At 63.8% G+C, this 11,141-nt stretch overlaps 1 protein-coding gene across 1 annotated transcript in view; it reads right to left on the bottom strand.

Annotated features, from left to right (window-relative positions):
* PKD1 (polycystin 1, transient receptor potential channel interacting) overlaps nucleotides 1-11,141 on the bottom strand; it is a 50,044-nt gene that overhangs the window by 27,053 nt on the left and 11,850 nt on the right. Inside the window, 13 exon segments of the mRNA XM_030798934.1 lie at nucleotides 337-470; nucleotides 783-958; nucleotides 1,172-1,303; nucleotides 2,183-2,938; nucleotides 3,396-3,643; nucleotides 3,999-4,125; nucleotides 4,519-4,634; nucleotides 4,824-5,044; nucleotides 5,487-5,670; nucleotides 5,789-6,460; nucleotides 6,674-6,843; nucleotides 7,113-7,184; nucleotides 7,306-7,377. Coding sequence (XP_030654794.1) covers nucleotides 337-470; nucleotides 783-958; nucleotides 1,172-1,303; nucleotides 2,183-2,938; nucleotides 3,396-3,643; nucleotides 3,999-4,125; nucleotides 4,519-4,634; nucleotides 4,824-5,044; nucleotides 5,487-5,670; nucleotides 5,789-6,460; nucleotides 6,674-6,843; nucleotides 7,113-7,184; nucleotides 7,306-7,377 — 3,080 coding nt within the window.

Below are 11,141 nucleotides of genomic sequence, written 5' to 3'. Positions count from 1 at the left end.
GGTCCCAGGCTTCCAAGCCACATGCGGGAGAGAGCACAGGTGCAGCAGCACTGAGGGCCGCCTGGTGAGGACGGCACCACCTCCAAGTACAGCTGCACTCGGGGCAGCAGAGCAGCAAGAGCCAGGCCGGGGGGCAGTTCAGGGGGCCCAGCTTCCCTGTCCACTCCCCCCATGCCTGGCCCCTCCCTCACCCCAGTAGGAGCCTAAGCCATCAGCCCAGGTGGGGTCACAGTGAGGGCTGTTGGGGAGGAAGGGGGGCAGGCTGACTAGGGGATCGGGAGGGCCCCGTGCTCAGGGCCTGAAAGGCAGTGGCCCCCTCACCCCCTCATCCCTCACCTGGGGCAGCGTAGATGTGCGTGACATTGTGCTCCACCAGCACCTGGGCCACCGAGGGGTCTGGAACCAGGAAGGACTCGTCGTACGGAGGCTGGAACTGGTGGAGGGCCTGCTCCCCATCCCCAAAGGTCCACCTGCCGGGGCGGTGGGAGGCAGTGAGTGGACCAAGACAGGGGTGCGCGGTGGCGGGGCAGGGGATGCTTGGGACCCAGCAGAGGCTCCACTCTGCAGTCACGCCCTGGGCCTCCGTTCAAGGCCCACTCGGCTGTGCTGAGGCCTCTCCCGGCTCCTGTGCAGCCTCAGGGCTCCTGTGCACCCAGTACCTCCCAACAGACAGGGAAACCGAGGCTCAGAAAAGCGGCCCCCCGGTGTGGGGTCCCTCGGCTGAGGCTGGGGCTGGGACAAGAGCCTGGTGCCCACCCCCAACCGGCCCCCGAGTCACTCACAGGAAGGCCACCTCCACGGCCGAGTCCACCAGCACGCCCGCTGTCAGTGCCAGCGTGGCATTGGGGGACAGCACGGCTGGCACTGTGGAGACCCGCAGGCCCTGCATCCTGTTCATCCGCTCCACGGTGACGTTGTAGTTCACGGTGACGTTGCTCACGTGGTTGGAGGCCGTCAGCTGCAGGGACAGGCGTCAGTGGGCCCAGGTGGCAGGTGAGACGCCTGGCCCTGCTTGGCGTCCCTCCCTCCACTCACCCACGGCCATGGCAGCGTCCTCGGGCAGCATGAAGCAGAGCAGAAGGCAGAGGTGAAGGTGGAGCCCGCCTCCACGCCGCCCCACCCCATCCCCTCTCATCCCCTCCCCTCCCCTCCCCACCCCCCGCCCACCTACTGAGAGCTTGAAGACCGCTGCGCTCTGATAAATGACATTGAAGACCACGTTCTGGAAGGTCAGGGACTGCTTGTCGTTGATGGTCCACCGGAAGACCATGTCCGAGCCGGCCTCCACCACGGGGCTGTACCTCTGCGGGGTGACTGGTGTCAGCCTGGGCTCTGTGGAGGACTCTGCCCTTAGCCTGTCGCCTCCTGGACACACCTCCCATCGGGCTGGAGAGTCCCACGCGGGGCACAGAGGAGAGGAGGTGCCCGGGGCTCTGCGTGCCACAGGAGCCAAGACCGGGCTGGGACACTGTCCGGCTCTCCAGCCAGCCATGTAGTACTACTACTGCCTCTACCTCTCTGTGCCTCAGTCTCCCCATCTGTAAAGGAAACCTAGTACCAGCTACAAAGAGCCCACCTCTGAGTCCTCTCAGACCTTCCCGGGGCTCCTGCCCCAGCTCCTCAGCCAGAGAGCTCAGAGCAGTGAGGGGAGACACATGGGCCTCACACTGGCTTACAAAACCCAGGACAGGCTGCACAGGTCACACTAGGGCCATCAGAAACAGCCCCTCCCAAGGCCCTGGTGCAGGGGCAGGTACCCGCAAGACGGAGACAGCCCTGTCCCTCATGTACCCAGCATGGTGGCACCACGGGCAGCCCCCAGTTTCCCATCAGAGGTTCAGACTCCACCTCAAAAGCCACTCGCTTTAGCCAGACGAGAACACAGCAGAGGGCGTGAGACACTCATGGGGGCTCACGTGAGGTCGGGGGGCAGAGTTTTAAATTCATTTCGTGAAATGAGACAGTGGAATGCGTTAGCGGAGCCGCTGTCAGAGCTGTGACTTTCCAGGAATTTAAAGTCCGCCAGGTAGCCTGAGGAGCCAGCAGGACCTGCCCGGGGCCGATGTCCCCAGTAACTGGGCTGTGCCCTCACTGGGAAGCCAGGCTTCGCGCGCTCCTGCATGGGCACCCTGTCTGCAGGCACCTGCCTGAGGGGTGGTGGGGGAGCCTCGGCCATACTCACCACTAGGACTCCCTGCAGTACACGGGCCTCGGGGCTGGGCGTGGCGCGGAGGCCACAAATGGGCTCCTCCACCGTCACCCGCAGGCTGAGGTTGGCCCGGCTGGCGCTGTTTTCTGCCACAACGTCCACCACGTGCTCCCCCTCACTGAGCCACGGCAGTGCCACCACTGAGAACAGGGTATTGTTGGTCTCCCAGGGGCAGCCGGGCACGAAGGTGGCCACCAGGGCAGGGCATGCAGCCTCAAAGCGGGCGCTGACATTGCCCCCAGGCCAGCGAGCCGTGGCCGTGGCGTTGGCACCAGAGTCCACCTGGAGCACCAAGGCTGAGCCATTGGTGGGCACGTAGAGGCGGCCGTCGCGGGGGGCAGGGTAGATGACCCGCAGCCCAGCCACTGGGGAGACCACGTCAAAGCTGCAGGACAGGTTGTGCCTGGACACGCCATTGCCCACCTCTGCCCGGACCTCATAGCGCCCAGGCAGCCGCAGCCCAGGGTTAGGCCTCAGGCCCAGCAGCACGGTGAGCTGTTCCGTGGCTGCAAGCAGCCGCAGGGCACAGGCAGGGCAGGCCCGAGTGCCCTCCAGCTGGGCTGGCAAGTGGGGCAGCCATGAGGAGGCGTTGGCAGAGAGGTACGGGGCCTTGGGGCCAGGGTGGCCGGGAGCTGGCGAGCAGTGCAGGAGGGCGCCAGGGCCAGCGTCGTGCTGCAAGCCAACGAGGTCACCAGGGAGCATGAGGACATCCTGGCCGTGGAGGGTGACCTGTGGAGAGGGAGCAGGGCTGCATCACATCCTCACGGTCACGGCCTGTGGACCCTGCACAAGGGACGAGGGTGGACAGGCAGGGCTCCCCGCTTTGTCAGCCACACCTCAGGGAGCCTCCCCACAGTGCTGGTGACAGGGACAGGCAGGACAGTTGCAGACAGGGGGACACACAGGGAGAGAACACAGGCCAAGACTTGGCAGACAAGAAGGAGCGGCTGTGCCGGGAGAGAGGAAGAGGAGGCACAGCTCGTGCCAAGGGCCCAGGCGAGAGCTTCTCCCACTGGGAGAGGGGCAAGAGCACTGCAGAGGTCAGAGGTTGGAGGTCAGAGGTGGCAGGGACGTGGGAGTGGCCTGCAGGCTGGGTGTGTCTGGTGAGCAGACCCAGACCTTGGGCAGCAGACAGGAAGGTGGCCTGAGAAGATGCAGGGAACAGACCCGGGTCACGGCCACACACCGAGTAGTGCGCAGGGGGCCCTGCGGGGACAGAGAAGAGGAACTCTCTCCATAGCGCATAGGGGGCCCCGGGTAGCCCCGGCCCTGACGTGCAGCCATTGGCGCAGGCCTGGGGGTGGCAGGAGGCATCCAGCGGCAAGCAGACGTTGGCTCCAGGGCACCAGCGTCCCCCTGGCATGCACGCGGGGGCCAGCTGGGCCCTGTTGTCCAGGGACCTGCTCTCGGGCTCGCTGCCGTTCTCCAGGGATCCTGCGAGGAGGGGAGGGTGTTGGGGCCCTGATTCGCCCACAGGCCACCGTCAGGGATGCCCACCTGCCTGCACCGGCAAGCCTGGCCTTGCTGTGAGGACAGGTCTCCCCACCCAGGCAGCACTCCCAGCCCAGAGCTGCGTCCCTGTCTCTGACCAGCCGACTGACCAAGGCCGGCTCCCAGGCAGGCCCCACCCACTCCATCCCCAGGACACCTGGAACGAGCTGGTGTCTCTGGAACCCCTGCTCTGTCCACCTAAGATTGGGGACCGCTCTGGTGGCCACGGGACCAGCAGACGTGAGAGCTCAGAGAGGCCACCCCGAGTCCTGCGGCGCCCACCTCCCCAGAGTCCCACCTGCTGTGCTGAGGAGCCGGTACACCTGCAGCCGCAGCTGGGCGGGCCGCCGGAGCTCCTGGGTCCCAAATTCAGCTGTGGTGAGGAAGGCTTCGTGGCTCAGACTCAGCCCCGGGAATACCATGACCTGGCGGACAGGGGGCTGCCTCAGCTCCACAGACCCCACCCCAGCCTGAAGCCCAGACTCCCCCCACCCAAACTTCCCCAGGAAGAGGGGAGGGAAGGAGAGCGAGCCATCAGACCCCAACAGGCCTGGCTCCTGTCTTTCGAGAGGAAGACTCTGATGGAAACTGTCCATGGGCAGCAGGACCCCTGACCTGCCTTTCAGGAATAACTCACACACACTCAGAGAAAAGGCCTGGGGGTAATGTGAGTCAACGCTTTCCTCTCTGCACTCTGGATTTTCCCAACCATCTTCACTGGGCACAAGCAACGTTAAGGCCCCCAAGTTTTTTAGCGAGACCCACAGTGGGCAGGGCAGGCAGGAGAGCGGGTTCTAGAACGCAGGGGGGCCGACTACCTCCACGGGCTCGTGAGGGGCTGAGAGGCTGTCCTGCTGTGCCAGAGGCGTCAGCGGTCCCTGCAGGTCCCCACTGGGCGCGCCCACGAGGAGGTTCTCGGCATCCTGCACTGGGCCTGGGGTGGCGAGTGCGCAGTGAGGCGCCAGGCCAGGGCCCAGGACACCAGGATGAACAGACTGGGGACCGAGCTGCCCGAGAACCCCCCAACCAGCCCCTCGGCCTCAGCCCAGGCTCCACCGCGGGGGCTCGGCAGGCCCCTAACCACAGCCAGCGTCTGAGGCCCCCTGCCTGGCCCCCCGCGCACCTCCGGGCCGCAGCTCGCAGACATAGCTGTGCGGTGCCGAGCACAGGTCCGTGTTGCACCACCCAGTGGGCCCGAGCCGGACGCAGTGCTCGGCTGTGGCTGGGTGTGGCTCCCCGGGCAGCCAGTTCTGGCAGCTCTCCAGGCTGAAGGCCTCGCCCTGCGGGGCTGGGCCCACCTCCGCCCCCTGCACAGTCGAGAAGCCGATCCACACGTCCAGGCTCCTGTGGGCGGGTGTGGGATGGCAGGGGGCTCAGGGCACTCCTCCATCCTCCCACCCTCACAGTAGCCCGTCGGGAGCCCCATCACTGTCCCCCTTTCCAGATGGGAAAACTGAGGCTCAGAGCCCGGAGGGCAGGGCCCACCAGCCCAGGCTCACAGCAGCACCCACCCACGGAGTCTGTGGGCACCGGTAGGGATCCCTGTGCAGGCCACCTCCCGTATGGCATGCCCAGGAGTGTCCAGAGGCTGCCCCCAGCTCGCGTCTGCCTCTGCATCTGCAGAGCTGACAGGAACGGCCCCACCGGCCGGTGCCACCCACTCACCAGGGCCGGCCCAGCTCCCGCCTCCCGCCTCCCGCCTCCTGAGCCTCCCCAGCCGCAGGCTCTGCCCCAGTGCTTCGGAGACCTCCCAACCTATGGCCCCTCGGGGGGTGGGGGCAGGCACCTGGTGACCCGGGAGACCAAGAAGCGCTGCACGGCGGGATTGTCCACCATTGCCAGGGCGGCCCCGGCCCAGGCCCGGCACTGCTCCTGCGCCTGCAGCCAGGCCGCCTTCTCTACCACCAGGCGGTAGCAGTGCCCGTTGCCAGGGAAGATCTCCGTGTCCGAGGGGCAGAGCGGGTGCACCACTGGAGACCGGTGGGAACGAGGGTGTCAACAGTCAGTGTGGGCCTAAGATGGGGGTACCAGGCTCTGCCCCACCCGGACAGCCCTGGGGAGGAAGGGGAGTGGGCAGCAGGCACTCACCTCGGGCCGGCTCCTCGCCCAGGGCCACGATGCTGTAGGCGGCCTCCAGGCCTGAACCACCACGGTTCTGGATGCTGAGTTCGAGGCTCTCGTCACTCTGCACCAAGGACGGGCACACAAGCTCCAGGGCGGCAGGTGCCGCTTCCACCTGCACGTCTGTCCCCAGCAGGGCTGAGCCGGCCCCCAGGGCCAGCACAGCCGTCACGTGATAGCGGCCAGGCAGCACATAGCGGTGCGAGGTGGCCGGGCCAGCGGCATCCACCTCGGGGGAGCCGTCTCCGAAGTCCCAGTGTGTGGCAGTGACAGGGAGCGGGGCAGCGATGTGGAAGGCTGCTAGCTGGCCAGAGGCCAGGGGTCCATGGGGCCCCACCAGGGCGGCCCCTGGGGAGGCAGGGAAGACGTGCTGGAGGAGGGTGGGGCCCCCACAGGTTGGGGCAGGAGGCGGCGGGAGGCCGGAGCAGAGGGACAGGCAGGCGAAGGAGGCACTGGAGGGCTGGGCTGCCCCACACAGGCACCAGCCCTGCTCCGAGAGGGCCGCAAGGCCCTGGCCGGTGGAGAAGCAGAAGGCGCTGCAGGCCTCTGGCTGAAGCAGGCCTTCATGGGCAGCTGAAAAGGACACTGCTGCCACGGTGCCTGAGCTGTTGTCAGGGAGGCAGGCGACATACTCCTCACCTAGAAGAAGCAGCTGCTGGACCCCGGGTTCTGCTCCTCCTGGCTCCACCCCACGCCCCCCCATCTGCCCACTGCACTCACAGGCTCCCATGCTGCTCCCGTGGCCCGGAGGCCCTCCCTAGGGAGGCCTTCCTGAGCCCTGCCCAGCGTCTGCAGGGCCCAGGTCCCACCTGGCTGGGAAGGACAGAGCTGGCCCCACCCACCGGCACTCACCACAGCCACTGTCCAGCAAGGGGATGCCAAGTAGAGGCTGGCCAGCCAAGAAGCCAGGCCCAGCACACGTGGCTGCCTCGGGCTGCACCACCCGCACCTGCTGCTCCTCCACCCATCGCGGCAGCCACGCCAGGCCACAGTCACACTCAAACGGGTTCCCACTCAGGTTTCTGCGGGGCAGGGGCAGGTGTTGGGGACCAGGTCTGGTGGGAAGGGTCTATGCCAGCCCCCCACCGGCAACCAGGCCCTGGAGCCACCCTGACAGCACCGCCTCCCCTGCCCCAACCAAGCCGGCACCGGGGTGCTCCAAGCAGGCAGTGAACTGCCCCCAGGATCTGGTCTCAAGCCTGGAAGGGGACACGGACCAACTGGGAGGGCAAAAGGGATGCTGGGGGCCTGGGGTCCAGCCAGGACACCCACCCAAAGAACCACAACTTACATTTCACTTAAGTTAAATAAATTAGCAAATATTCCTTCTTCTAACGTAGAAATCTTGTTGTTGCTTATATCCCTGGAAGAGAGGGGGGATTCGGCAAAGCTGACGGAAGCCCCCACAGCTGAGCAGCAAGAGGCGGCGCCGCCGGCCCACCCAGAGCGAACCCCGCATGCTGGCATGGCTGGGGGACACTCACAGCTCTGCCAGCGCCGAGAGGTTCGCCAGGAGCCCGACGTCCAGTGCCCGGAGCAGGTTGTGGGAGATGTCTCTGAGGAGTGAGTGGCCGTGGGTCAGGGCCAGAGCCCCTAGTAGGCCAGGAGGCCATCCCTGGGCCCACCCCATACATTTTCAGTACCCCCAAGCTATGGCCTCCCACCGTTGAGCTCCCCACTCCCAGAGGTCAGGAGGGGCCTTTCTGATGGAAGACCCAAATGAACACTCATCTGAGGAAACCAAGCCAGGAGAGGCCTGGGGGCCCCAGCCCTCTGCACCCATCTCAGCCCTATGCCAAGCGTCACACGGACCAGTCCACCCAGGGCCAGGATGGGTATGGACCCCCAACCCATCCCACCACAGAGCCAAGGGCCCCCATCCCGTCCACAGCCCCCACACAGGCTCGAGGGCCCCCCATCTCCTGTTCTGAACCCACAGGGTGGTCCCACTGTGGGACCACAACCAGGTATGACTGTGTGAGAAGCAGGCTCACTACCAGACTACCAGGGAGCAGAGGGGAGCAGACACCACCTTGAGGCACAAATCCAGAAAAACAAGACCTCCGAGACGGCCAGACACCGGGGCGCAGCCGGGAACCCAGCACCATGGGAGCTGAGACGGAAGGATGGCCTGAGCCCAGGACTTCGAAACCACCCTGGGCAACACAGGGAGACCCCGTATCTACAAAAAATATACATTAGCCAGGCATGATGGCATGCGCCTGGGGTCCCAAGTACTCGGGAGGTAGAGGAGAGAAAAATCACTTGAGCCCAGAGAGGTCAAGGCTACGGTGAGCTGCATCACTGTACTCCAGCCTGGGTGAAAGGGCGAGACTCTACCTCAGAAATAAATAAATACACACATAATAAATAAATAAAACATCAAAGACCAGCAGACCTAACTCCATCTAAAATACACAACTTCTACACAAAATATAAATAAAATTACAAAACAAACTACAATCTGAGAAAAGCACTAGCAACTTAGATGACATGCTAAAGGCCAAAAATACCCTCCCGACACACAGCTAATAAAGAAAAAGTCAACCATTACAGTTAAAAAGAAAAAAAGGAATCTGGGTGTGGTAGCTTATGCCTGTAATCCCCGTGCTTTGGGAGGCAGAGCAGGGAGGACTGCTTGAGGCCAGGAGTTTGAGACCAGGCTGGACAGCATAGCAAGACCCCATCTCTACAAGGAAAAAAAAAATCAGCCAGGCATGGTGGTATGGAGCTATAGTTCCAACTACTCCGGGGGCTGAGGAGGGAGGATTGCTTGAGCCAGGGAGGTCGAGGCTGCAGGGAGCTGTGATTGTGCCACTGCAGTCCAGCCTGGGCGACAGAGCAAGACCTGGTCTCAAAAGAAAAGAAAGAGAAAGCAAGAAAAGAAGGATGGCCGAGTGCGGTGGCTCACTCCTGTAATCCCAGAACTTTGGGAGGCCGAGGTGGGTGGATCATGAGATCAAGAGATCAAGACCATCCTGGCCAACAGGGTAAAACCCCGTCTCTACTAAAAATGCAAAAATTCGCCGGGCGTGGTGGCGGGAGCCTGTAGTCCCAGCCACTCGGGAGGCTGAGGCAGGAGAATCACGTGAACCCGGGAGGCGGAGCTTGCAGTGCGCCGAGATCGCGCCACTGCACTCCAGCCTGGGTGACAGAGCAAGACTCCGTCTCAAAAAAAAAAAGAAAAGAAAAAAGAAAGAAAGGGAGGAGAGAGAGAGAAGAAAAGGAAAAGGGGAAGGGGCCAGGTGCTGTGGCTCCTGCCTGTAATCCCAACACTTTGGGAGGCTGAGGCGGGCGGATCACCTGAGGTCAGGAGTTCAAGACCAGACTGACCAACATGGAGACACCTCATCTCTACTAAAAATACAGAATTAGCCGGGGGTGGTGGCAAGCACCTGTAATCCCAGCTACTCAGGAGGCTGAGGCAGAAGAATCACTTGAACCCGGGAGGCGGAGGCTGCAGTGAGCTGAGATCGCACCACTGCACTGCAGCACCCCATCCTGAGCAACAAGAGTGAAGCTCCATCTCAAAAAAAAAAAAAAAAAAAAAAAGAAAGAAAGAAAGAAAAAAAGAAAATCCAGGCAATTAAAAGCAGCACAATTGGTCACAGCCGTGGGAAAGACATCCCACGTCAGTAGTCAGTGAAGAAAAAGCAGAAACCACAGGGCGGCAGCATGTCTCTCTTTTCAGAGCTGCCCGAGTTACAAACCAGGTCCTGGAGCTGGTGATGCGGAGGTGAGAAGCCAGAGAGCTGGGGCAAACCAAGAACTCCACGTCCCCTCAGCCTCAAGCACCTCTGGGGTCACCCTGCCGCCCACCCTGGGCACCCCTCCTGGTCCCACGCACTCCCAGTAGTGCTCCTGGCACAGGGACTGTGACTCCCTCCCCGGCTCCGCAGGTCTGCACACCACCCCCCTGCTCCCCAGGACCCGGAGGCCTAGCCTCCTGCCACGGGCCTCTACTTCCCCAGGTGTCACCCTCCCCACACGTGACCCAGCAGGTGCCTCCACCTAGACTTGCTCTTCCCAGCAATGACCACCCGGCAGCCAGGCCCAAGCTGGGGCAGCCTCCAGCCCTGAGCACCCGCCCAGCCCCTGCCAGCCTCCAGCCCTGCTCCCCCTATCGGAGCCGCTCTCCCGCAGCAGCCTACCCGGCGCAAGAGAGACGCACACACAGGCTGCCCGGTAGGGCCCGGGGCCAGGACAAGGGCTTGAGAGGGGAACCAACAAAGAAGGGGACCAGAGGCCACCCCAGCTGAGGGGACAGAGCATCCAAGGCCTTCTCCGTGCCAGGAAGCAACACCAGCCACTGATGGTGGAGCCGGGCCCTCATCTGGGCTGGGCGCCCAGACAGACAAGACACTGGGCACTGGCTCCCGGAGCTTCTCATTCCATCTGTGGATGGGGGGCACGCTTGGGGGTGCAGTTCCCTTCCCCCAGGGGCTGTGGGATACTCAGAGAGCCTGTGCCAGTGCCCTGGGCTCCAGGAGGGGAGAGGATCTGGGGGCCAGGCACACAGGGAACGGCCCCTACGGCAGGGCCACCGCTGCCCCCTTAACTGAACCCAGCTTCTCTACCGTCCCCTCCCCTACACCAAGGTAGGGACACGGGCTGAGGCGCTCCCCACTGCCCATAAGGATGGGTGGGCCCACAGCCGCGCTGCTAGGCATCCACACCATCCCTGCCGTGGGGTGAGACAGGCTGGCAGCTGGGAGACCAGCAAGAGGCCATTCTCGAGACAGGGTGAGGCAGCTGTACTGACACCCGCTGCCCAAACACCATGTCCGAGGGGGAACACTGTGCCTTGAGGAACTGCAGTTAGACCTGAGGAGGGACTTTCCAGCAGCTGCGGCGGCAACAGAACCAATGCTTCAGGGAGAAATGAGGCAGCGGGACCTGAGGCGCAGCAGCCCTAGCGGGCGAGAGGCGCTGCAGAGGCCACGTTGAACACAGGCAGGCCCCCTGGAAGGGGCACAGCTGTGAAACTGCCCCCGGGAGGGGCACAGGCTCTCGCACCTGCCCCCAGGCATGGGGAGCAGCTCCCACCCAGGCCACGGGAGAAAGGAAAGAAGAAAAAGCCTGAAGATGTTTGGCCACACCTCATTTTCTGGAAAATCCATCAAGAGTGGCTGCTGCTGACAGCTGACAGGCCAGGGCAGGAGTGGGGGCAGGTCAGCCAAGGACCCCAGAGCCCCCCCGCTCCCCGCCCATCCCACTGTGGACCAGGCCTGGGGGTGCCATGGACACTTCTTCCACGCCAGCAGGCAACCCCACCTGTCACCAGTTCTGGCCATGCACTCCCCGCATGCCAGGCTCTGGG

Source organism: Nomascus leucogenys, chromosome 18 (assembly GCF_006542625.1).
Source record: "Nomascus leucogenys isolate Asia chromosome 18, Asia_NLE_v1, whole genome shotgun sequence".
Lineage (NCBI taxonomy): Eukaryota > Metazoa > Chordata > Mammalia > Primates > Hylobatidae > Nomascus > Nomascus leucogenys.
This window is presented reverse-complemented; position numbering and strand designations above follow the sequence as displayed.